This window comes from Eublepharis macularius, chromosome 5, assembly GCF_028583425.1.
Source record: "Eublepharis macularius isolate TG4126 chromosome 5, MPM_Emac_v1.0, whole genome shotgun sequence".
Taxonomy (NCBI): Eukaryota; Metazoa; Chordata; class Lepidosauria; order Squamata; family Eublepharidae; genus Eublepharis; species Eublepharis macularius.
In genome coordinates, this window is record NC_072794.1 from 3,478,606 (window position 1) to 3,504,956 (window position 26,351).

Here is a 26,351-nt window from a genome sequence, read left to right on the forward strand (position 1 = left end):
TAAGCTAAGGGAGAAAAAGGAAATGTTCAGGAAATGGAGAGAAGGACAGACCTCTAAAGAGGAATATATGAGGGTTACTAGGTACTGCAGATCAGCCATCAGAGAGGCCAAAGCTCAGTACGAGCTGGGTCTGGCCAGGGGGGCTCGCTACAATAAGAAAAACTTCTACAGATATGTGAGAAGCAAATGCAAGGTAAAAGAGGCAACTGGACTGCTGTTGGGAATGGAAGGAGAAACTCTGATAGAGGACAGAGAAAAAGCAGACAGGCTTAATGACTTTTTTTTGCCTCTGTTTTCTCCCTGAAGAACTCGAGCCCATCTAGAGATGGTAGTAGACATGACAAGACACCTGAGTGGCTAATTGACATTGACAGAGGGGTTGTGGAGAGGCACCTGGCTGCACTGGATGAATACAAATCCCCTGGGCTGGATGGGGTGTACCCAAGAGCGTGCAAAAAACTTTCTAGAGAACTTGCAGAGCCTCTGTCCATCATCTTCAAGGCCTCCTGGAGGACTGGGGATGTGCCACAAGATTAGAGAACAGCAAATGTTAGCCCAATCTTTAAGAAAGGGAAGAAGGATGACCTGGAAAACTACAGGCCGGTCAGTCTGACTTCTGTGGCTGGGAAGATATTAGAGCAGATTTTAAAAGGATCAATCTGTAAGCATCTGAAGGACCACTTAATAATCTGAGGAAGTCAACATGGTTTTGTTCCTAACAGATCTTGTCAGACCAACCTGGTTTCCTTCTTTGATCGAGTGACCAGCTTACTGGATCGGGGGAACTCTGTTGACGTGATTTATCTGGATTTCAGTAAAGCTTTTGATAAGGTCCCCCATGACATTCTGATGGGCAAACTGGAAGACTGTGGACTGGACTATAGGACAGTTCGGTGGATAGGGAACTGGTTAGAGGACCACACCCAAAGAGTAGTGGTCAACGGCGTTTCATCAGATTGGAGGGAGGTGTCCAGTGGGGTGCCGCAGGGCTCGGTTTTGGGCCCGGTACTTTTCAATATTGTTATCAATGATCTGGATGAAGGAGTGGAAGGGCTGCTCATTACATTTGCTGATGATACCAAATTGGGAGGAGTAGCAAACACCCAAGAAGATAGAATTAAAATTCAACAAGACCTGAATACTCTGGAGAAGTGGGCAGCTGTGAATAGGATGCAATTCAACAAACTCAAGTGCACGGTATTACATCTGGGCCACAAAAATGGGAAGCACAAATACTGGATGGGGGATACACTTCTGGGCAGTAGTCTATGTGAAAGGGAACTTGGGGTAAGAGTGGACTGTAAACTGAATATGAGCAGTCAGTGTGATGCGGTGGCAAAAAAGGCTAATTCAATCCTGGGTTGTATCAAAGGGGCCATAGCGTCGAAATCGCAGGAGGTCATAGCCCCTCTCTATACTGCCTTTGTCAGGCCACACCTGGAGTATTGTGTGCAGTTCTGGAGGCCTCACTTCAAAAAGGATGTGGACAAAATCAAGAGGGTGCAGAGGAGAGCAGCGAGGATGATCAGGGGTCTGGAGACTGAGCCCTATGAGGAAAGGCTGAGGGCCTTGGGAATGTTTAGTTTGGAGAAGAGGAGGTTGAGGGGGGACATGATTGCTCTCTTTAAATATTTGAAAGGCTGTCATTTGGAGGAGGGCAAGGAGCTGTTCCAGTTGGCAGCAGAGGGTAGGACCCGAAGCAACAGGCTTAAATTACATGCAGAAAGGTACCGGCTGGATATTAGGAAGAACTTTTTCATGGTCAGAGGAGTTCAAAGGTGGACTCAGCTGCCTAGGGAGGTGGTGAGCTCCCCTTCACTGGCAGTTTTCAAGAAGAGGCTGAATACTTGTCAGGGGTGCTTTAGGCTCATCCTGCACTGGGCAGGGGGTTGGACTAGATGGTCTGTATGGCCCCCTTCCAACTCTGTGATTCTATGAATGCTAAAATGGATTGTGTTCTTCCTGCAATTTCTGTGGTTAGAGAACTATGGTGCAATTTGACCTATTAATTAATATGGGCCAGTCCAGATATGAACATTGGAATGAGATCTTTTCTATGGAAGGCCTGGACAGACAGGGGAGTTTTACTCTGGATCAATGAGTTTTTATCATTTTCTCAGCTGAAGTCTAGATATGATGCATCAACTTTCGTGCAATGGCAATATTTACAACTGCAAAATCTGTTGGTTTCTAAATACTTGTGTTTAAATATGAGTGTTTCAGTCCCCCCACTTCTGGAAACACTTATTGAATCAATGCAAAAAACAAAGCCTACAGTATTTGATATCAGTTAACAAATATGATAAGCGAGGTCTCAGGAATGGACTTAAATTGGACAATTTTGCCAAAGCAATGGAAGGTGCTGTAGCAGAGTGGTTAAGTGGTTGGGCTATGAACCATTCTGCTGGTTCGAAACTCTCTACTGCCATGAGCTCAGTAGGTGGCCTTGGGTAAGCCACTCCTCTCAGCCTCAGCTCCCCAGCTGTATTATCGGGATGGTAACACTGGCTTTGTTTACTGTTCTGAGTAGGGCACTACTCTGTCTAGAAGAGTGGTATATAAGTCACAGTTATCCTATTGTATGAAAGGCTACATATATTCCAGACAACTCACTTCCTACCCTCATACGCCACCAGAGGGCGCTGCTGTGGAGGGAAAACCGGGCAAGGCTGCCCGCCCTTCCAGAGAGCACGCCATGGCGGGAAGCCTAGGCTGAGATCAGGCATGGAGCAGGTGGCACTGTTCACCCCCTGCCTTCACCCAGCTGGGATGAGAAGCAGAGCAGGTGGCTATGCCAGTCCCCCATCACCCACCTGGGATCAGGTGCAGAGCAGGTGGCAATGCCCATCCCCCGCCTTCACCCAGCTTGGATCAGAAGTGGAGCAGGTGGCAATGCCTGTTCCCATCCTTCACCTAGCTGGGATCAGGTGCGGAGCAGGGGGAAATGCCCGCCCTGCCGTCACCCAGTTTGGATCAGGAGCAGAGAGCAACGCCTGCCTACCCGCCATCACCCAGCTGGGATCAAGCATGGAGTAGGTGGCAACGCCTGCCCCCCTTTCACCCAGCTAGGATCAGTCACAGAGGAAGAGGCAATGCCAGCTTGCCCTCTCTCCCCTTTCTAGAGCCCATTGTATTTTTCCCCACAATGGGCTTGTTATTAATAAACCCTGTATTTGTTGTCTCTATCGATCTTAAACGGCAACTTACTCCGCAAAATTTTTTTAGACTGCATAGGACACCACAGTACTATTTAAGGACTAAATATAGCATTTAATTATTGGCACCGTAACTTACCAGGCATATGCTTTGTGTGTGTCGTTATTAATCTTTTTGTAAGTTATTGCTCATATTAATTTTGTATTAAAATATTCATTTTTGAGGAGGCATATATACTTGTAAATGAAAATAAACCCTCCATGCCCTTACTATAGTCAAGACTCATTTTACAGCACTGGAGAGAAAAATGTCCTCCTCCTGTAATTCAATGGGCAAATGACTTTACACTCTTCCCAACATTTAAACATATGGTAATTATCAGGGCTTTTTTCTGGGGAAAGAGGTGGTGGAACTCAGCACCGCACAATGATGTTACTTTGGGTCAGCTGGAACAAAGGGGAGTTTTTTAAAGCTTAAATTGCCCGCGGCGAAAATGGTCACATAGCCGGTGGCCTCGCCCCGATTTCCAGACAAGAGTTTAGATTGCCCTCTGCGCCAGCAGCTTGGAGGGCAATCTAAACTCCCCTCTGTCTGGAGATCAGGGGGCGGGGCCACTGGCCATGTAAGAGGAGTCATGTTCCACCGTATTCCGGCTGAAAAAAAGCCCTGGTCCATTATACATGGACTTATTTTTAGATACTTGGAAACCTTTTATGGAGGTTTGTGTAGACCTGCCACTGTTGCTGCCATATTTTTACTTCTATTTTGTATGAGGTTTATTTTAACTTTTAAAAAATCTCTTTCAGGACAGAACCGAGAACTGCACGCCCAAGGAAGGTCCCATGTTTTGTCTGCCCTACGACCTCAGCCTCACCCCTCTCAGCTAGACCAATGATCTGATGTGATCTGTGGAAGGAGTGGACACCCCTAAACTGAAAATGGAAGAAATTGCCACACTCCAAAATGGGCACCTTTAGGAACAAGACACACACACACACACAGACACACACACACACACACACACAGACACAGAGAAGCCAACACTTGTTATTTACCCATTCTGTATTTTCTGGATCTGCTGTGTCCTCAAGAAGGAAGGACAATCTTCTCCAACTTTATGCAGCCCTCCTGTGGTACTGGCTTTAAAAAAAGAAATATAATGTTTAACAAATAAAAACAAGGCGTGGGAGGCACAAAAAGCACACCGAAGCCACAGAATGCAATATTCTGGACAAAACTGGAAATGAAGAGGACTAGGGAGAAAATAACGTTGACCAACATGGATGTGGTGTAGGCCACTGATCGATCCGTTGGGTATGAGAGGGCTAGTCTCTTTTCCAGCGGTTACCAAGATGGCGAAAACCCAGCTCATGCTCCCATCAGAAAACCCTGTGGGCCACCATCAGCGGTGGAGCAAAGTTACACAAATATATCCAGAAACTAGTTGACGCTTCCCCTGCCTGTTGTTGAGTGTGGCATTCTCAGCTCCAAGCAAAAGGCCTCATTTCAACCAGTTGCCCCCAGGTAGGTTCGTTCTGTTCACCTCATACCCAACGGGACTGTCTGACGGCGCCGCTCTCAAAAGACTTTGCTTGGCTTTTAAAAGCCATTTACGGTGATGATAGGAAAGTCATCGGAACATACGTATTTTCTTTCCTCAAAATCAATCTTTTTGTAAATTTGCTTGGGTTTTAAAAGAGAAAGCAGGTCAGAAGCCAACCTCCCCATTGGTGCCAGAATTCTGATGTCAATGGCTTCCTCCTCCTCAAGGTTCAAGGGCAAGGGCTGCGGGGTGACTCAGAGGTCTCCTTGGGGGTGTCTCCAAAGTGCTAGGTCCTTCTTTATGGGCAGCAAAACAGCTGAAGGGGGGGGGGGTCACCTCTCTGCCCTGGAAAGGCTAACCAGGCACAACACTCTTTGGAAAAAAAACCTTTTAATTTATAACAGAATAAATTCAGTTTAATGCAACTTTAAAAAATTATACAAGTGCTTCCTACTTAAGACATCAGCTGTTTCAGAAACGGCTGTCCCCTAAATTAATGTTTTTTGCAAAGATCAGAAGATTACAGAATAAATTATATTTTCTAGCTAACAAAATAAAGAAAAGGAATCACACAAGGTTTTGACGTAAGTTCCCGAGAAGATGCAAAAATCATTTAAGCAAAGCAAAAAAAAAAAAAAATCTCTGAAACAAGTTAGTAGGAAGGAGAGCCTTGACAGTTCCTTCATTCATCCACTGCTGTTAACTCTCAAAGCAATCGGAGGGCTTTGCTATAGAAAGAAGTTTATTTCTGAAATAATTTCAACTGAGGATTTATTGACAAGTTCAAGGAGCAGACCAGAGAAGGGTCGGCGCTAGCAAGACTGGGGTGTCATTCCCTCCCTGCCCCAGCAGCTGAATGCCGCCTCCAGAGGAGAGAGAGAGATTTGACAACTGACCCATCCCGATTCAATAAGGGGCAGCTTGGTAGCAAGCAGACCGCAGGGAGCGTAGATCCCCCCCCCCCAATTAGTGTTTGTTTGACCATCATCCAACAGCTCGGCCAGGGTTATGTAACTACTACAATTGGTCTGTATGGTGATTATTTAAGTATTTGTACCCTGCTGTTCTTCTCAACAAGGGCCACAAGCAGCTTGTGGACAGCATTCTCCCCCATCTGTTTTATCCTCACAACAATAACCCTGTGAGGTAGTTTAGGCCAGAAGGTGGTGAGTGGTCCAAGAATTCTCAGAGAGCAGAGTGTGCACTCGAACCTGGGTCACCCAGACCCTGATCCGGAACGCTTTAGTGGTTCTCAACTGGTTGGATTTCGAATCTTTGCACCACCGTTCCAATCCAGGCACCAGCAAGTCCAAAGGGGCTCGTGCCATGCCAGAAAGTAAGTACACCTCCATCAAGCAGGCCTCACTGTGAAAATCACAGGGCACAAGAGGACTGGCCATGTTTTGCTATCCAGTAAGGGCAGGGCAAATTGTTCAAGAGCTGCCTTGGTTTTTAAAATGGCAAAGCTCAGGAATGCAGATCTGAATTGCCTCTTAAACCTCCCGGGCTTCTGCATTGCACCAATCCATATTTACACATCTTTAAGTGTTAAAACATTTCTGAGGTCTCAGCACATTTACGGAGTTTCTAATGAGGCAGATCATCATCCTGCACTTTGCCCACCCCAAGGAGGTAGGCCTGCTGGTGGATTAATTAATAACTGATAATAATAACTGCACTTATATACTGTTATTCTAGACTGCTCAGTGCCCACTCAGAGTGTTAAACAAAGTCAGTGTATTGTTATCCCCACAATTCAGCTGGGGAGCTGGGCTGAGAGGCTTACACAAAGCCACCTGCTGAGCTCATGGCAGTCGTGGGTGTCGAACCAGCAGAGTGCCGACTTGCAGCCCGACTACTATGATGCAGCAGCTCTGTTGAGAGGGTTCCTATCCTGACTTTCCTCGTGCCCTTCAGTTCCCCTCCTTGGTGAAAAATAAGGACACGAGGACTGGTGATGATAGGAAGGTCATCAGAACACACGTTATTTTCTTTCCTCAAAATCAACGCATTTGTCCCTCACCAACTTGCGCCAGTTCACAGCCACGTTTTTGAAGAACCCATCATTAGAGTTCAAAAGATGCTGTCCTGTGGAAACTTTTTGTTAAAGCAGCCCTCCAACAGAAGCTCACACAAGTCTTTGGGATGTGTCACATAACGGCCCAACCTGCTTGCAAAACTGGAAACAAACTGCAAACTGTCGCCAATAACCCAGAACAATGTGAGAGAAACAAGTGCAGACATTGCCAAAATATGGACAAAAATATTAAATATAATAAATTACAAAAACAGAACAGTAAAAAGTTTGCAGCCATCCTTTTGAGAACTACTTGGAATCTGGAGGCCCACAACAGCCTGGTGGTGGAGCTAAAAGCCAACTCAAAAGCAGAGTTCATGGGCCCAGAGAGCCACCTGGGCAACGAAACTTCCAAAGGGTTAAGCAAGTTAACACAAAGCAGCTTAATGAGAGTTACTAATAAGAGCAGAAGAAAGCATAATCATTAAAAGAAAAAATATTAAAATAGCAACAGACATTTCTTTTAAAGGAAGAGCATGCTCCAAGAGTTTTCATTCAACAGATCTCTCTTCATTTTCAGCAAAGATGTTTGTTATTGGCAGAGACCACCCATTTTAAACGGGCATGCTCGAGTTACTTGATTCCACTGTCTGATCTTGCTGTAGCCCAATTCAGTCGCTGCACCATTTAGAGCGAAGTTTGCACAGCACCAATGGAAACAAACCTCTAATCTTCCGGCAGGACACCTCTCCCTTCCCTTTCCCCACAAGCTTAGCTAAAAAGTGCAGTTTACTTTCCATAGAACTGGTGAGCAGCACCCTTCTCTATAATGGTCACCAGGCAGGGGTGCAAGAAAACAAAGACGTGTCTGCCCACCGCATGCAGAAGGGATCACCAGCAAGCGGCTGACACCATTTTGGCTTGTAACCATGTCCTCAGCTTCCCAGCAGAGCAGAAAAAGTCTACAAAAAATGTGAGTACCATGTGACTTTCTAAGGTATAAGGGGTATGAGGCACTAGGAGGGGGGCCAGGCAGGGAGGTGCTGAAGTACACCACCACCCCTCTGGTGTGAGCACAAGTCTCACAAAAAGGCCAGAAGCAGTGCGTTCCTGCACATAGAGGTATGTGGTTACAAAGTACACAAAAGGCAGTATTCAAAGGAGATTTTTTTTAAAAACCCATTCAGATGTTCAGATGGACAAAGGGAGGGAGGGGCTGCCCTCCCTCTACTCCTTTCATCACGAAACGTTCATCCAGAACAGGAGAGCCCTCTGATAAATGTTACCAGTGGAGCCATTTGAGGATTGGAAGAAAGTTACCCCACGAAAGCGTCAATCCCCTTCACGGGGCTTTAATTTATTCTCAAGAAGCAGTGCTTTCTGCCTCCATGGACCATTCTCAGGCAGACCACTGGCCCCTGCTGCTTTGAGCGACACAGTTGTGCAGAAGTAGCAGACACAAAATTGCAGGGAGCCGTTACAGGGGCCAACTTGTGTCTTCTTGGATGTTCTGGGGGAGAAACCCTCGTCCAGACATGTCTGTCCCCTTGATTCACCAGGCATCCTCCACAGGAACCCAAGTCGGCTGGCTGGCTTGCCTGGCAACACCAGGAAGTTGTCAAGACTTGACTGTCTTGAAAACGAAGGGAAATTAAGAGGTGGTTGGGGCTGTTCCCAAAGCAGGACAAGCAGGCTGCGTTTTCAGGTCTCCCTGCAGTTATTTCCAGGCCTGCTGCTTTTTCTCCCCAGGATTCTGCAAGGATGGTGGGAAGTTTTGGAAGTGCAATAGTGAAGGAAAAAGGGGGGGGGGATCTCTGGCCCAGGTTCAATGCTCGTTGTGGCAGTTAATGTCGCTCTCCGAGTGTTCCAAGACATTGAGCATCTCTTCAATGATGGCTTGGAGAGCCCGGCCAAGCTGCTCTGCCGTGTACGGCTTCCCCAGTGGAGGCACGTGAACAAACGCCGATCGGCCATGGCTCTGATACAAGGAAGTGTAGTATGTGAAGTCACAAAGGTACCTGCCAGAGAACAACACGTCAGAGAAGACAACATGAAGTCAGCCTGTCAGTAATGAAGCACAAACAGGGCCCGCCCTTGGCCTCGCATCGCCACTTCCTGACCCGCCTACTCCCGCCTCTTCCTCCCCACCTGCACACAAATTCCTTCCCTTTTCACTTCCAACTGTGACACCACGGTCTAGATCTGGTCCCAGGGATGCATTCTGCTAAGAGGGGCACGCTTCTGGTGACAGGGGTCTTTTCTTCTTCCAACGCAGTGACACGGATCTGCAGGATCCAGTCCCGCATCAGCACAGATCTGAAAGCTCATTCAACTGAGAACCAGACCTGGAATAACTCATCCTAAACCAAAACAAGGCCTAAGGGCACTGCTGCTCACATCCCAGGGACACTTCCAGGACAAGGGATCTTCAGGGGCCAAAGGCTATCCGGGAACCAGCCCTCTCAATCCAGAGACGCTCTTTCCCCCCAACTATGACCCCGCTCAAGAGCTATGCCACGCTGTCCGACCTTCTGTCTTATCCCAACTCAAGTCGCCACCCATTGCTCCCCCTTCTCTCATTTTGTCTTCGCAACAACCCTGTGAGGTAGATGAGCCCAAGAACATTCAGCTTCATGGCCAGGGGGAGGAGTGAGACCCAGCTCTGCTCGGTCCTATTCTGACTCTCTAACTACAGCACCATACTGGTTTTCTCTGCCATCCTAGGGCTGAGCTCGGCAGGGAGCTTCCAATGCCCTCCCCTGAGTACTACTTCCAACTAGGAGGGGGGCTTTTTTAAACAGAAGGCCCCACACTATTCAGACATACTCCCTGGAGAAGGGAGGCCCTTTCTCTGGCCCTCTCTCTTCTTCAAAAGGCTAGCAAAGATAATCTTCGGAGAGGGGAGGATTTTTAAATATTCAAGTCCAACGTTCCCTGTCCTGTTTAGCTAAATTTGTTATTGTGTGATTATTAATTGCTAGAATTTTTGAAAACAATTAAGCGGTTTTAAATTTTAAATTGTTAGTATGGATATATTTTGCTGAAAAGCAGAACGGAAATCTGGCCAAAGCTAAGACGGGCTGGTTCTTGCTCCATCCTTTGTCCGAGGGCACCCCAAGCCCCTGTACCTGCCAGCATCCTTGGATATCGTCACGAGAACATCCAAGTCCAGATCGGAGACCCTCTTGCACACCTGGTCCATGTCTATAACCGAGTCGATGCATTCAGGGCCTCCTTCCACACAACAGTGTGAGCCTGGGCAGAAGCGGCAGTTGTCCAAGCCCCGGTAGCCCACGTTGTGACCACATTTTTCCAGTGTCACTGTTGTGGCCATGCCAGACAAGCCAACGTGAACCACCAACTGCAAAAAAGGTGATGGGCCCAGAGTAAGAATGGCTCTGCTGCACAGCTTCCAACCCTTCCAGAAATGCCAACAGCTGGAGTCTGGAAAAGGAAGCCAGACCTTTCCAGTGGTGTTGGGACCCAGCGGGCATGGACATCAGGCCAGTCTTCAAAATCATTTCTCCAGGCAAACACAGAATGTACTCACATACATCACGGTATTCTGATTTTTTCCATCCAAAAACAAAATGCAAAAGTGATGTCAGGGGCAGGGAAGAAGCAAAGAACTGTAAAGAAGCATCACAAGCAGGGTTATATGGCCCTGCTGCTGGGAACAGAGTGCTGGAGTGAATCAGCCCTGCTGGATCAGACCATGGCACTGCCATCTCGCTCAGTTTCCAACAGGCACAAGCAGGATGCCTCAAAGAAGCCCTATTGCTGCCCCACTCAGCAACTAGCTTTCAGAGTTACCACTGCCTCTGGAAAAAAATGGAGCTGCCATTCAGCCACTGAGCGCTCTCTCCTCTTCCCCCTCCAATTTTTCCAACCCTCTCTCAAAGCTAGCTTCCATCATTTCATCCTGTAACAATGAGTTCCACCAGTTCATTATACATTGTCCTGGACTGACAGACCTTCGATATGGTCAACTTAGCAGGAATCTTAATGCCTTACAGTAGGATCTCAAGACCCAGTGGGACTACAGAAGCAGAAAGAGGGAAAGACCTTCTAATAGCTGCTCTTAGGAGAACCATGGCGAATCACAAAGACAAAATACAGGGAATGCACACACACGAGTGTGTACGCACAAGCTTGGCCTCACATGTAGAACTCTATTAACAATATTAGCCTAGAAGCAATGAAGGGGACAAGCTTTTTACAGATCCCCCTTGTCAGAGAAAAAGCTGAATTGTCATGGGTGAGCAGCTCTTTCCAGTTATTTCTCAAGTGGCATAAAAGCTTCAAAGTCTGTTCATCTCAACCCACATTTTTGACTGCTAAGACACAGGTATTTCTGTTCTTACAAGGAAGAATACACACAGCCTGGGTTACCAGTCTAGCTTTTCCAGCTGGTGCCAAATCCCCCCTCACATCTTCTCAGAGGCCCTTCATGTGTCCATGGAGAGCATCACGTCCAGTTGCTACGTCCGTTGCTGGCTTTTACTCACTCACTTGGGGACTGTGTTTCTTCCACAGGGCAGGAATGAGCCTCTGCACCGCTTGGTACTCGACAGGGATTTCATACACAAAGAGGTCCACATCATCCCGTAGGCCCAGTTTCTCCAGTTCCTAAGAAGTCCAGGTGGAAATGAGAGAAAGAACCACAGCGGTCAAACAAAACACTCTCCCTAGTACATTTTCAAAGCATGTTCCCTCAAAGGAGCTCAGAGTGGTATCGTGGTGCTCCCTGCACCATTTTATCCTCACAACAACTTTGCAAGGTAGCTTGGGCTGGGAGAGCATGACCATCCCAAGGCCTTGCCAGGGATTTGAATTCCAGCCTCCCAGATCCCAGACCAAACACTCCAGCTGTTTCACACGCGCGCATATGCACGCACATACACACACACACACACCAGCTGTCTTGCTTCCAAGCCCATGTCCAGCTTGGGCAGAGGAGCCTCAGGCCCATTTGCGGCTGCCCTTGACCCTCCACAAAGTTGCTGAAACCTCAGAGGGGCTGGGTGGTGCAAAATCAGCCCCATTTTCAGGCTTGCTGCATAAATCCAGAATCTCCCGTCATGCCTGCGTGAAGAACTGGCTTCCCTTCGGTTGCAGAAGGATCTTAAATTTTGATACCACAAGCAAAGTCCAAACAACTTTGTTTTCCTAGCAACATTCAGGATGTTTTGTAGCCCTTGGGAGTTTTAAAAGTTGCCTATCCAGGCCATGAATGGTTAGGACTCAAGAGAGGGAAACACGCGCGCGCGCACACACTTTGCTCCAGGGGGCAGGCGAGGCTTTGCTGGTGCCGAGGTGTGGTTTGCATTACATGTGGAAATGCTGCAGGCCCTTGTGCTTGCTTGCCTGTCTGAATGCAAAGAAGACAGCAGAGCCCCAGGCCCAGAAATTAACAAAGGTTTGCCTCACTTGGCAAACCGCGAGGGCTGGGGGGAGACTGACTCTCCCTCCTCCCCAAGTCCACAGAAATTTGAGAGATTTACTACCTCTCCCCTCCCCCACCTGCAGCTTGTCCTGGAAATGCTTTGGGCTCCCTTTCGAAAAAGACTGCGACAGGAGGACCCTGACGGGGCTCAAAGGATGATGTACAGGATGAAGGAAGTCGAGGGAAGAGAACTTTTCCTTTTAAGCAGAACATCAGAACTCGCCCCCCCCCCCATGAAAGTGATGGGCACGAGGCACAGGAGTCTTTCACATGACACAGAATCATGGAAACTTTGGAACTTTCTACCACAAGATGCTGTGACAGCCATTCGCTTGGATAGCTCCAAAAGGAGATTACAAAATTCACAGAGAAGAGGAGCACGAGAAATGGCTGCTGGGCCACACTGAAGTCATCCTCAGAAGGTACCGCCAGCAATGCAATGTCAACCCCACTAAAAGGAACGCCCAAAACTGCCTCCAAAACAATCCTGGAGGGCATACAGGGGGGGGGGCCTAAAGACAGCTCTTCACTACCACACTACGTAACCAGTTCTGTGGATTTATGACAAGATCCATACCTGACCTTTCTACAGCAACCCCTCCCTTCGCCCCTTTCCTGGAGATTCACATTTGAAAAACTCACCGGGTGCTTCACACCAAACCTTGGCTCCTCCCCACCCTAATCCACACCAGATTTCTCAGTATAATTTTCCTCCTCCGATTCCCAAAAGCACGTGTTGAAATAAACATGGTTTAGTTTATTTATTAGTGGTTTCGTTCCAGACTTTTTGTTTCATTTGGCTAAATGAAACCTCCATGGTCAGAAGCAGTGAACCCTGGAAAGCGCCCTGCTTGGGGGCTTCCCAGAGGCATCCAACGATTTCTCTGGAGTTGTATGGCTGCAGTTATCACCGCAAGCTGCCTCAAGCCTGAGAGGAGGAGGGTGAAAGTATCACGAAGAATGTGAAGAAAGCCTTGACCCACACCCCAGCCTTCTCCTGCTGACACGCCCGGAGGTCTCCTGCCTCCAGCACCTGCTGCTGTCACCCAAGGGCAACACTCTTCCAGACAGGACAGAGAGAGCAGCCTGGCAAGGAAGCCTAGCCCTCCGTCTCAGCAGATGGCCCTGGCCTCTGGGGACACTCCTGTTTCCTCCGCTCTGGCAGCTGAGGGCGCCCCACAAATAGAGCTGCTGAGTCAGCACTCACTCCGGGGGGGGGGGTTTAAAAAGTTTTTTCTTGCTTGCTTGCATTTCAAGAACGCAAAAGCTCCTTTCTCGCCCTCCGAAGAGTGCTTTGCCTGCACTTTAAGGTATTAGGAAGAAGGAAACTTAAGAGGAGAGCAGGAAGGAAAATACATTTCAAGAGGGGGGAAATGCAGGTGGGAGGGAGGAGGCATCCCCACCCCCTTCCTCAGGCCTGGATACAAACAGCAGCTGCCTGGCCCCTGAGCTTCCCGACAGGGAAGGCACGGTTCACCTGGGAGCAGAGAAAAATGTGGCACGTGGGATTCTCTCGCTTTTTAAAGAAGGTATCAAGTTGAAACCAGGTGTTTTCAGTGGAGAATGAAGCCAGTGAACACAGGAACCAGACTGAACAGGCCGGATGCGTTCAGTGAGCATTTTGCAGAAAACTTCTGCCTTCTACAAACTCCGTTCCTCAGTGACTGCAACAGAAACCCACTGTGCCCACTGCAAAAGAATCTGTGACCCCCTCCAAAGGACTCCCCACACACAGGGTGAAAAACTGCTGATTATTTAGGGGGCAATAAGAAGTCAATCAGTGAGGTACCTCCAGAGCGAAGTCTTGTTAAAACCAATCATTTGGTTAAAACCAATCCACAGCAACAGGGCACAAGTTCTTGGCAGATCAAAACCTTTCTCAGGTAGCCAAAACAGATTTTCAGAAGTCAGCTGCCTCTGGATTTGAAGGATCCACCAGTCGGTTACATTTTCTTCTCACGGTACCTCACAAGAGCTCCAGATGGTGTACATAATCCCACTCCCCACCCACCCATAATTTGCTCCAGCTGAAGGAGCACGGGCCATGAGCTTCGTGGCAGATCGAGACGCTGAAACCAGGGCCTTCCACTCCTAGCCCCGCACACTAGCTGCTCCGCCACACTGCTTTTCAAAGTGGCAAGATAGAGAATTGGGGGGGGGGCTCCAACTGATGAGACTAGGATGGGGGTGGTTTATGTATGGACACTGGAGGGATGCACCATCCTGTATCTAATTCTGAACCAGGCTATAGACAATGGAGCTGGGAGCAGGCAGGCCAGGAGGATTTCTCTACGAACTTGAGACAAGCCCCAGGTTTCCAAAAAATCTGGAATTGTGGGTGAGTGGTTTCTTTGCTATGCCCCAAAATGGCCACTGAGATCTGAGAATGTAGAGTGATTCCGCACACGTTGGATAATGCACTTCCAATCCTCTTTATAGATCATTTGGAATGGATTTTTTTGTGTGTGGAACAAAAAATCCACCTCAAACGATTGATAAAGTGCATTGAAAGTGCATTATCCAACGTGTGCGGAATCATTTGTAGTCTTGCAAGAGCTCGATGAGCATTCATTTCTCAAAGCTAGATATGTTGTCTCTGTTATTTTGGAGAGTTTTAATTTTAACCTCAACCTCTTTATGCACCCACGCGCACACACACACAGAGTTGCAAGACTACATTCTCAGATCTTTGAGAGTCAGTTTGGTGTAGCGGTTAAGGGCATGGGAATCTAATCTGGAGAACTGGGTTTGATTCCCCACTCCTCTCTCAGAGCTCTCTCTGACCCACCCACCCCACAGGGTGTTTTGTTGTGAGGATAATAATGGCAAACTTTGTAAACCACTCTGACTGGGCATTAAGTTGTCCTGAAGGGCGGTATATAAATCGAATGTTGTTGTTGTTGTTCTGCGGCCACTTTGGGGGTAGCTAGGAAACCACAATATCCCTGAGCCTTCCAAGCCCCGGTTCTGTAAATAAAAACCAGGGTGGGAAGTGGGGAAGGGAGCAGAGCAGGGAAGGAGGCGGCCAAAACTGCTCTGGAAAGGGCCCCATCCTGCCCTGATGGAGGGGACTTGGCTGGGATAAGCAAGCACCACAGCAGGTAACAGCTATGCAACTGTTTTGCACAATTTGGTTTCCTAGTTATGCTAAGGAGGCAAGAGGCAGAGAAGGCTCTGAAGCCCTAACCTCGGAACAGGCGGGACCTGTACCTTCACTCCTGAGATCCTACTGCTCATATTTTCAAGCATATCCTAGAAGCCATTTTTTTTAAAATGGAAGCTGAAATTTTGAGGAAGCTGGCCCCAGCCCCCAATCTATGCTCCTTTCCCAACTGGGGCTGGAAGATCCTGCATCATTCTGTCTAGTACTGTGGAAGAATTTTCTAGGCATTCCAACACTTGCACCACAGATAAGATGCAACAGCAGATCATTATCTGGGACAGAGCTCCCCTTCCAAGCTCTAGTTCATCTCCAGAGAAGTAAGAGAGCCACGAGACAGCTGCCTGCTCCCTGCCTCCCCCCCCCGCCCCACTTCCCAGGCTGCTACCCCAAATAAGAGTGGCGCCTTAACTCAACCCAGGGCGGTTTGACTGAGAGCCAAGCTACAAGTGATGAATGACACTACAGTGATCAAGTGGAGCACAAATGAACAGGAAGGAATACACGCGAGTCTGTTCACTTGCCTTTCAGGCGTCATTCGTCACCTGTAGCTTGGCTCTGAGACACAAGCATCACCTCTGGCTTGCAAACTCCCTTCCTCACCGTTCAGATCTCCAGTGGACCCCACCCCCCTTCCCTGCCCTGGGAGGGGAAATCCGTCACCCGCTAAGCCTATTCTCTTAAGCTCCTGAAGGAACACTACCCCCCAAACACAAGCCTGATGCCACATCTAACAGCCTCCTTCATCAAGACAAGCTTGTTTCAGCATACAACTTTTGTGAGTTAGGTCAGCAAATGTGTAATATATAGTGGTGCCAGGTTAGACCCCCTTTTTTTCCTTTTCTGATTCTGGTCTGATTGCTTTTCATTGTTTTCATTTGTGCACTGCTCTTGTTAGCTGTGATGCTGGCAGCTGTTCTTTGCTATGGTTTCGTTCCTCTTCTTCTGTCCTTAGGACCACACCATTTTTTAAAGTCATGAATAGTCGACCAGAGTGTATTTAAATGATTTTTTGTTACTTTCTGAAAAGCAATCAAGCATATTAAATTAGGATGAGTGACTGAAAAAAAAGAAAAGGGAATTGTGCACGGCTGTGCAGAAGCTTAAGCCAGAAATCATTTCTGAAGAGGCCCTGCTAGGCTACCTGCCTGCCTCACACACACACAATTTTATAAATCTGTGCCTCACAAGGTTTTTACACCAAGCTCAAGGCTCATCTTTAATTAGGCACGGGAAAGAGTCCTCTGGCAACCAGACAACTTGTCAGCCATCCTGTATACCTGACAAACATAGAAAAAGGAACAGGGTTTGACCGATTCCCTGACCCCTCAACAATGGGCTCCTTTGTGAGCTTCTAATATCCTTATCTGGGCTGTCTAGACGCCCTGACAGCAATTGTCCACACGAATGTCAGAACACACTCTGACCTCGCTCCCGCTCAGGCAGAAAAACACAAGGGTGTGTGTGTGTGTGCGTGCGTGCGTGTGTGCGGAATGGGTGCAGGAGCCAATTAACTTCACAGTCTGGAGGGCACACTTGGGCCTCAAGCAACCTGCAAGGAGGGAAGAAGCAGGAACAGAGCTGGGAGAACAGCCCAACAGAATATGCCGGCACAAAGAAGACTACCATTAAACTCTTCAGTGCACAAAAAAAAAAGTGCTAAGAAACTGCAGGTGTGAAATTCAACTGCAAAAGGGAAAAACAACGCCCCTGCCTTTTGAAGAGAAGCACAACAGGTCTGCCAATGCTGACTGATTTCATGAACTCAAGAGAACAATATGCCCCCCTCAGGCCTGAAACTCCCTTTCCACATCCCGAAGAGATGAGCTCTGCTTTCTAACCATTCTTCTGCCCGTTTGGCTACAGAGCTGAAGCTCTTCCATCCAAATCCATCATTCTACCTCAAAGGTGTTCAAAAAGAAGGAGGGGCAGGGCAAAGAGGACCTTTCCCCCTCCTCCCAGGGCAGCGGCTGCAAGAGACTGCTGGAGAGGTAATAAACCCAGAGTTCGCTTGAGCCCCCCTCAAGCTAAGGAGGATTTGCTGAGATTGTTTAATTGATTTTTTGTCTATTAAGATGCAGATCACACTGTCTGGGACTCAGAAACTCAGACACAGGGCTTTGTATCCACTCAGCTCCATGAAGTCCTGTCTGAGGCAGGCACAATGCTTCAGTTGCACGTGTTCAAAGGCATGCTGTTCCTTTTTGTCTGGGCCTCTTGAGGCTTGGGTAAAGTTAAGGGGGAAAGTAAATCCCTGATGGACGCTGCTTAGGGGAACTCTGGACTAAGATGACGCTGTATACAGGAGAACTAGCTACAAATTCTTTTCCCTTGGAAGCAGAGATGCCCAAAGTGAAGCATTTACTAGACTGGTCAGTTCAAACAGGAGCAGATTTCTTCTAAAAAAAATACTTATTTCCAATTTCCAAAATTACAGGTAGCAGGTACCAACTTAGAAGAAACACCCCGTGTTTACCTACGCCTCTTTTAGAGTGACCTTGGTCACAAGACAACGTGTGCAGCAGCCAAAATCCAGGCTCTTTTCTTCTGAGCTTTTTTATAAACCTGACACAGGGTCACAAAAACTGCACTTAAGTCAACTCACACCAAGATTTTCTTTCAAAACAAAGCAAGATATTGTCACCTTGTTCCCAAGGTTTCTTAGGATTGTGAACAAAAAACACAGCACAACTGAAATGCCAAAACAGGAGTTAGCTGGTGTAGAAGAAGAAAAAGAGATGACTAAGGAGCAGTTCAAAGGATCTGCACACTTCAAGAACATCAGCAAATCCGTCTGATACAGGGAACGGATCCCATCTGCCAATTTCAATATAAAAAGGGTGTATATCTGCATTTCCTGCTGGCAAAGCACTCTCGATGGGAAGGCAGTGCGTTTAATTAATCAAACAGACGGGTCTCACTTTCTGGCTCCTGCAGGTAGCCGGGATTACCTCGCCCAGAGCTCTGATCTACCCCAAGCCCATGAAGCACAGCTGCATGTTGCAAAAATAGAGGGAGGGAGAGACTGCCCTTCTCTCATACAGCCCCACCATGAGACACCTGGCTAGCTGCTACTCACTAGATACAGTTGATTACAGCATGGGATTACAGCACTGGAAGTTTTTGCAAAGTCTCCTGACTTTGCAGATCTCCTGGCTAGAAAGAGAAGGAAGAGGCGATATGCTCCCTTGCTTGCTCAGATCAGCTGAACTGGCAAAGACTTCCTAAGGCCAGGGCTGTGTGCCTATCCGAGTTCTTACAGGATGCAGAACTGACCACAGAATAATTCCTTGAAAACCTGAGTTTTGGCTTTTTTTTTAAAAAAAAGGAGAAAAATCGAGAGCAAGTTTCTAGTCCTTCCGGCTGTCAAGCGTGTGGACAACACATCATGCAATCACAGAAGGCAGGGGAGTGGTGCATAAGGCTTCCAGAGTGGCAGGACTACAGGGTTCTTTAAGCTGAATGATGTACGCAGATCACAGAACTAAGCTTCACTGGGTGCAAACCACACTGCACAGAATTTCACACTCTCCCTGTATGCCAGCACGCACACAAATGCCATACTTGTTTTCCTCTGAGGAAGGGTGTGGGGAGGAAGAAAGGGGTCTGAAGCAAGCCCTACGGCATCTGCAGCCAGCACAAAATGAGTCTCACAGTTAGGCCCCAACATTTAGAAGAATGAACAATGAAAACATGGAGGCAGGAAAATGGTTCAGAGGCCAAGCAGACATCGAACACGTCAGAAGAGCCCCAAGGTCCAGCTGGCCCTGTTTCCAGTTATGGCTTGCCCCTCAGAAGCCCACAAGCAGGGCATGAAGGCAACAACCTTCCCTGGATCCGGACACAACAGCTAGTATGCAGCGGGAGGCTGCCTTCTGAGGCTCCGTTCAGCCACCAGGGCTCTCAGCCAATGATGGACCTCGCACCCTCCACGAATCTGGCTAACCTCCTCTTCAGGACACCCAAGCCGTCACCACACTTTGTGGCCATGGGTTCCATAAGTTAATTTGGGTCAAAGATTTTTAAAAACATAATTGTTTAAACATAGATAAAATCAACATATATAGGGAAAGCTTTCAGCTGGTCTCCACAATGGTTGACTGAAGGAGATAAAGGGCAGAACCCCCTCCGGGGCAAGACCTGGCACCAGCTGGACAGCAAAAGCCCAGCACACCTTGTAAGCATCACAACGGAGACCAGGCAGCATTTCCAACACACGACGTAACCTGTAAGCAAGCCCCCAAGGGGCACCAAAGGACAGAACGTCAGTCCCGGTGTTTTGATGCCACCCAGCAGGACTCTGGCAGGTGATATAGTGACCAGGGCATGGAGAGGAGCGGAGCTCCGACATGACCTCCCAGGGCTGGGGAGAAGGGGGCCCTTACTGAGCTGCTTCTCAGGCATCCCATCACTTCCCCATTCAAGGAGGGCAGCCTCTGCAGAAGCTGCTAGCTCAGGGGATTCCCCTTCACCGCTGCTGTCATGCCGCAGAGCTCACTTTCGCCCTTCTCGGGTTGTCTGGGAAACCCTTCGCTCTGCTGGATAAGCAACTGTCACCATTTGCACCCCTAATGCAAAAGATGTACCCAACGCAGAGGTTTGCCAGGTGCCCACTTACAGGAGGCGATTTCTCAGCAATTTACTTTGATGAAATAAATGTTTGACTAAGAAACGGGGTGGGGGGATTGTACTGGCATTACTTCTGGCTTAAACTGGGATGCACTGGCATTTCTTGAAGACTCCATGGCAAAACCATAGTTTTTGAGAAATACCAGAGTATCCCCAGTGCCAACTACTTCACATCTGGGCATGGGGTGTGTGTGTGAAGTTAGCACATTTCAAGCGGCACTGAGACATTGATGGTGCCCTCTCCCAGCACGGTAAGTCTCCCACCAGCTACTGAGGGGACCTGGCAACTGTACCAATGCAGTTGCTGGGAAAAATCAGAGGGCGACATGCAGCTGAGATAGCCCTTTGGTCACAAGACAGCCCTTTGGTCCCTCGTCTTGCCTGCACCACCTGGCAGTGCCTGTCTAGGGTCTCATGCAGAAGGAAGTCCTTCCAAAAGTGGTTTATACCTGCCCTCAGTAAAGACTCCTTTGCAGAATGGAAATCTAAACAGCTTACGACGTTTGTCGATATAACCTCAAGAGGGCAGCTCTTATCTAAACAACTGATTGAAGCACGGTTGCAAGCCAAGATTTCTTGGCTCCAATACCTGCAGGTTCAACACCTTGTAGCTGCTCCTAAGATACAAAGCTCCCTAAAGCGTGAGATAACTGAATTTGAAGAAATACTGAAATCAGGTGGCAGTGGAAGTAAGGGTCTTCTATCAAAGATTTACAAAATAATGTTGAAAGCCCCAAAAAGCAAGCCTTATTCATACCAACTGGCTTGGGAAACATACTGCGGTATTAAATTTTCTGAGGCACAGTGGTCAAGCATTTGGAACTCCCCGATATTTAAGACTAATTTAATTTCTGTAAAGTCACAATCTCAAAAACTTTTGACACGTTGGTATATCACTCCTCAGAAGCTTAACTATGCCAATAAAATAATATCGCCCAAATGTTGGAAAGGATGTGGTGAGGTGGGGTCCTTTATTCACTGTTGGTGGACATGTCCTTTGATAAGCAAATTTTGGTCCGATGTAACAACTGTTATCAAACAAATGTTGGGTATTATAGTTCCTTTTAAACCTGAAACAATTTTACTTAACTTATGGTCAAGCTATGATATACCCACTATTATAAGGAAAAGGGTGGCTATGCTTTTAGCTGCAGCTAAAACAGCCATCGCTTTGAGGTGGAAGGACCCTAGACCCCCTACACTACCCCTGTGGTTTAACAAAGTTTGGGACCAGTATTACATGGAGAAGGTAACATATCAAATCTGTTGTTCTGAATCGCCAATGATACAATCAGACTTTTGGGAAGACTGGCTTCCAGTACTAGATCATTTGATTACAGAAGACATTGGTCCCAGCAAAAAATATCCAATAGACCCTTTCTTATTGTAACCTTAATAGTGTGAAACTTTTGGTTCTCCAAACATGTACGTTTTATTGTAGGCTACATGTAGGCACTTCAAATCTCTCTCTCTCTCTCTCTCTCTCTCTGTTTTTGTTTTACCAATTTACCTGTACTGTTAAAACTTGTTTACTTTTGTTTACTGTTGATAAATTTGTTAAATCAAAAAATTGTTGAAAAATAAAAAATGTTGTAAAAGAAGGAAGTCCTTCCCAGCAGCTGCTTCCAGGGAGTCTTCTAACTGAAGACTTCTGTACACAAAGCAGGCACTCTATGCATGGGACAGCCACTGCCCCTCACAGTCCTGCTGAGCCCAGCATAACCCACCCAGCTATGCTTCCGGTGGCTGTGGAGCCACAAGGGGCCTTCTGCCTGCATCTATAGCGAAAGGCCCCCAATCCCGAGGATTGCACTCCAAGTGGTCCAAAACAAGAACCCACTTTTGCACAGCTTTGCTGCTAAGCCCCTTTGGGTATTCTAAATCCCTGCTAGAGGCAGCCAGGCGAGTTACAAACCCTGGATTAGAACATTACTGATTAACTTTTGGTGGGGTAACTAGAGGGATAGACTTTGGTCTAGGGTGGGGAGGGTGTGGCAAGGCAGCATCAGAAAGTCCGAGTGAAACGGTCAGGAAGGAGCATGCAAGGTATTGTTGTGCAAAGCTCTCAAATGTTTGTCAGTTACCTGAACAGCTATCCAGCTGGCGTTCACAGAATGCTCTCCGAACGGCCCAAATCCTAGAATGACAGAAAGACGTGGTTGAGAAGGCAAGTAGTCAAAGCTGTCAGAACTGGGGAAACGGCCAATGACAAGCGCAAGAAGCCTGACCCCTTCATCAAGCCCACACTCCTCTCTCCACCTCCGAACCCCAACTTGAGAGTACGGGGATGCCTCCACTCCTAGCACAGGAGGGTGGTAGGAAGCAGCCCCATGATCCTCGAACCGCTGCGACATGCTCTGGGTAAGGCCACTTTTCCAGACAATCGGGAAGCTTTAGCTGGTCAAAAACACAGCCTGTTGGCTGCCTTGGGGGAGACACACACATCCCTCTGACTGTGAAATTATAGAGGTTGCCAATTTGCTTCCAAGCTCAACAACACAAGGCTCTGGTTCTTCCTGACCAACCTTCCTACCTGAAAAACTGCCCTACCAACTTAGATCCTCTTGGCAGCCTTTGCTGATGGCACCCTCTAGCTTGCTAGTCCAAAGGGAAACAGTGGCATCATTGGCAAGGGCATCATTCTGTGGACTGGCTTGCCAGAAGAGGCACAGTTACCCTTGCCTTATCCTCATGACAACCTCTCTAGGAGGTCAACTAGATTAAGAGAAAATAACAGGATGAACTCCACCCAGTGAACTTCATGGCTCAGTAAGGATGCAAGCCCAATGAACTGCCTGGTCCAAAGCCTTTCCTCTGAACCACAGGAGACTGAGTCAAACATTTCCTTGGACAAAGCAGAATTACGAAAGAATACAGCTAAGACACAAAGGTTGCAACAGAGTCCTGTCAATAACTGCTTGCATCTGAGCTCCCAGCCTCTAATGAATAACTCTGTTAACCAGTAAGCTGTAATTACCATTACTGAATAAGAATCTCTCAGCCGTTGTACGCAGTCTAGAGATCAGGCAGCTCTGGGTGTTAGTTACCTGTTCTTTGAACTTGCAGTGCAAATCTGAGACTTTATAGATGTAACTAGATGCCCTGCAGCACAATCTGCCATACACACACACACACACACACACACACACACACACACACACACACAGACTGCTCTAAGACTTCTCCTCCTGAGCATAGTCTGGAGTGGCAAAGACTGCCACTCCCCCAGTCCTTCCCTGAAGAAGTAGAGCATGCATCAGCAACAGGTTCAGGAGAGAGAATAATCTGGAGTTACAGAACAAACTGAAAAAGAGGTTTTATTCTATGCACATACAAATAAGCTAATGGGGAAATCTAAGAAGTGAAAAAATATAGAACATGCAAAGAAAAATAGAAGCGCAGTTTCTGCTACCTCAACACTTACAGGGCTTCAGAGCTAGACTGTCCTTCCCACAGCAAGCATCAGGGAGAGGGCGCAGCAGAAACTTGACAAAAGTTTGCTCTCTTCCTACCCCATTTCTCAAGGGGTCCCTTGGAAACAAGGGTCCTCTTGGCACAGTCAGAAAGCAGGGCACCCCTTCCAACTTCACATCCGAGGAAGCTCTGGCCAAGGACTGCGTGGCTTTTTTGCAATTGGGACCTACAGCGTGGAATGCAAATCAAGTAGGTGGGGTGCAGAGAAGAGCTAATGTGTGGCAAACCACAGGAAGCTGTCCACAGTCCTCCTCTGGGTTGATACTTTCAGGTCATGCAACTCATGGACAGGCATGACATCTGAATGCCAGTTCTCACCGCAACCCCTGATCTGTGACGCAGATGTGTTTTGTGCATCTCGGTATAACGGAGGGAGTTTACAGTTCAACTGAAATCCCACGCAAGACCTGGCAAATATCTTCCCAAAACTTAAGGTACTTTGATGACTTTTTTCATCAACACGCAAAAACTGATACCCTAATAGCCACAAAGAGAGAACACGTGGTGTAGTTGTTGTGAGGGTAAAATGGATAGAGAACAACCTACACCACTCCAAGTTTTTGAGGAAGGGTGGCCTAAAGATGTGCTGGACAGATAAAGGGACAGTGGACCTCAAAATGGTTCAACTTGCCCTATAAGAGAATCGTTACAAACCTACCATACCTCTGCTAGTCACTGTCTGGCAAACATTTGCCCCAAATGATAGAAAACCATCAACTTTCTTCTAGTTTTTTAAAAAAATTCCTGCCTATCTACTTAGAAGCTATCTTTAGTCATCAGAGGCTGGTTTACTGCTGCCCTATCAATGCACGCAGGATTAAGTAGACTACTTTGTGGGTGCTCAAAACTGCACAAGTTATGAGCCTGCAAACTGCTTTTGACAGCCACTCTGTTCCCAACAGTTCCTTGTGGACTAAAACTCAGATTTCCTCAGGCAGGATATTCTAACTTGCCCAAAGCAAATGGCCCTTTATAAGCTTGAGCTATTTGCAAAAATAGCTGCTTTGCCTCCTTGCCATGAAGCCCTTTGAACATTTTCTATCTTTTGCCTCACCTCTAATAGCTCAGCAGCCAAAGCCAGCAATATCCCAACCAAGACTTCTGCCGCAGAAATGCTACAGGTGCCCACTCTACAGCTCAGCCATCTGAGACAGAAAACAATCGGACACCCACATCCTTTCCCAGGACTCCTTTCTGCCTCCATTCTTTCTTGCACAACACAGAAAAGGATTTCCAGAGGTGATGCCATCAGATAAGAATCTGGGAGGGTTTCTGGAGCTCCCCAGGCCCTCACACCAGAGGCCCCCAAGGCTAATTAGCAGAAAGCCAGCTGCTCCCAGCTGCCCTACATGCAAACTGTGGGTTATGCATCTGTAACTCCTGCTAACAACCTTCATGAAAAAAGAACTCCTGTTAATAAGGAAAAAAAACCCAAATTATTCTGACAAGTATACCAATGAGCTTAACAAGTGGACAGAGTGCATTGGCAAAGCCATCCTCCACAAGCGCGCAAGAACACCACCACCTCACTGAGGCAGCACTTCCAAGCCTGTCAATCTTCCCCTTCCAGGCTCCACACCAGGTCCAGACACTTCACACCTGTGTGGGTAATGGAACTTATACCAGGTCTGTGCTCAAGAGACTAAGAACATACCTGCCCACTGCCACAGCTGCAGCTGCCAGCCCTAGGCCAGCCTCGCTTCTGAATTCCTGCTCCCAACCTGCACCCAAGAAGCTATTCTCACCATCTGCCCCCCACTCATGAACCCAATGTGGTGCTCCAACCAGCACGGCTCATTGGTTGTCCTATGATGTCTGGCTGCTCTGATTTATATCCTGTAATCCATCTCGAGTCTCAGCAAGAAAGGCAGACTATAAATCAAGGAAACAAATAAATAACCAGTCCCTTCAGCTTCTGTTCCTTCTCCCAGGCTCAATTTGCCATTCCAGACAACAGTCGCAGGACTGAACAGCCACCAGGACGCGGCGTGAAGAGGATCGCGATCTTGGGAATCTGGTACACGGAGGGGGGGAAAGACACGCAACGTGCCTGCGACACCAGCCCCGTGTCCCGGCCGACACCGGACTTCTGCAGCACACGGGAAGCAGCACACCGGGCTGGGCCAGGCCTGCCCCCTCGCCCCGCACGACCGAGGTCCAGATCCAGCCCTGCAATCCCGGGCGAACAAGGCAGCCCACGCAGGGAAGAGAGCCGGCGCTTGGCAAGGGCCGAGGGCGTTCAGGGGCGGCCACAAGCGGCCAGCCGGGCTTTCGGGGAGGCCGCTCAGCTCCCCCCCCCCCCCACCCCAGGCAGGCGCCGCGGGGCTGAAGGCGAAACCCAAGCACGGAAAGGAACAGCCGGGGGCGCGGCAGGCGAGCGAGGGACGGACGGAGGGGCGGCTGCAGCCCGTCCGCGCCCGGGAAACGGGGTGTGTGTGTGTGTGGGGAGGGGGATTAGAAGGGGAAGCGGCGGGCGGGGCGCGGGCGGCGCCGATCCTTCCAGGAGGGGGACCGGGCGGCGGACTCTCCCGGGGAAGAGGAGGGCACGCCCGGGGCGCTGCGAGCGGCAGTCGGGGAACTCTGGGGCCGGGCGGGGCGCGGCGGACGGGTGCGGCTCCCTCCCGCGGCTGTCGGTCGGGCGGCGGCCGCAGCGAGAAGCGGCGGGGCCGCCCGAGGGCGGGGAGGAGGCCCCGGGGAGGGGCAGAGAGGCCGACCCCGCCCGCCCTTACCCGTCACCACCACGGGCCGCCGGGGCTTCTCCATGGCCGCCTGGCTCCCGCCGGACCCGCTGGAGGCGACTGAGCCGCTCTCGGGGCGCCGCGCCGCCCCCTCAGGGTACGCGGCCCCGCCCACCCGCCGCCACGTGACTCGGCCGCCCCGCCCACCAGAGGGGGACGGCGGCTGCGCGACCACAGAGAGCGCCTTG

The 26,351-nt window shown here is 48.7% G+C and overlaps 1 protein-coding gene across 3 annotated transcripts; it reads right to left on the reverse strand.

The window, feature by feature from the left end:
- Positions 1 to 4,989: 4,989 nt before the first annotated feature.
- Positions 4,990 to 26,263, reverse strand: PGPEP1 (pyroglutamyl-peptidase I). Of its 3 annotated transcripts, none has more exons than XM_054980985.1 (5): positions 26,155 to 26,263; positions 22,036 to 22,088; positions 11,229 to 11,345; positions 9,845 to 10,077; positions 4,990 to 8,734 (listed from the first exon to the last, which is right to left on the reverse strand). In XM_054980985.1, the coding sequence occupies exons 1-5, from the start codon at positions 26,186 to 26,188 to the stop codon at positions 8,542 to 8,544; spliced, it is 630 nt and encodes a 209-aa protein (XP_054836960.1). In that variant the 5' UTR covers positions 26,189 to 26,263; the 3' UTR covers positions 4,990 to 8,541. The 3 variants fall into 3 exon arrangements, with proteins under 3 accessions (XP_054836960.1, XP_054836962.1, XP_054836961.1); XM_054980987.1 differs by lacking the exon at positions 26,155 to 26,263 and adding an exon at positions 23,376 to 23,549 and having other exon boundaries at positions 4,991 to 8,734; positions 11,225 to 11,345; XM_054980986.1 differs by lacking the exon at positions 26,155 to 26,263 and adding an exon at positions 23,376 to 23,547 and having other exon boundaries at positions 4,991 to 8,734.
- Positions 26,264 to 26,351: the final 88 nt, after the last annotated feature.

Bases quoted from the DNA above. Each gene is read 5' to 3' on its own strand.
- PGPEP1 (XM_054980985.1), bottom strand. From the start codon at position 26,188: ATGGAGAAGCCCCGGCGGCCCGTGGTGGTGACGG. The intron at 11,346-22,035 runs GTAACTGACAAA...TGGACTTCTTAG, and splicing joins CCAGCTGGATAGCTGTTCAG to GAACTGGAGAAACTGGGCCT. The intron at 10,078-11,228 runs GTGAGTGAGTAA...CCTTTTTTGCAG, and splicing joins GGAAGAAACACAGTCCCCAA to TTGGTGGTTCACGTTGGCTT.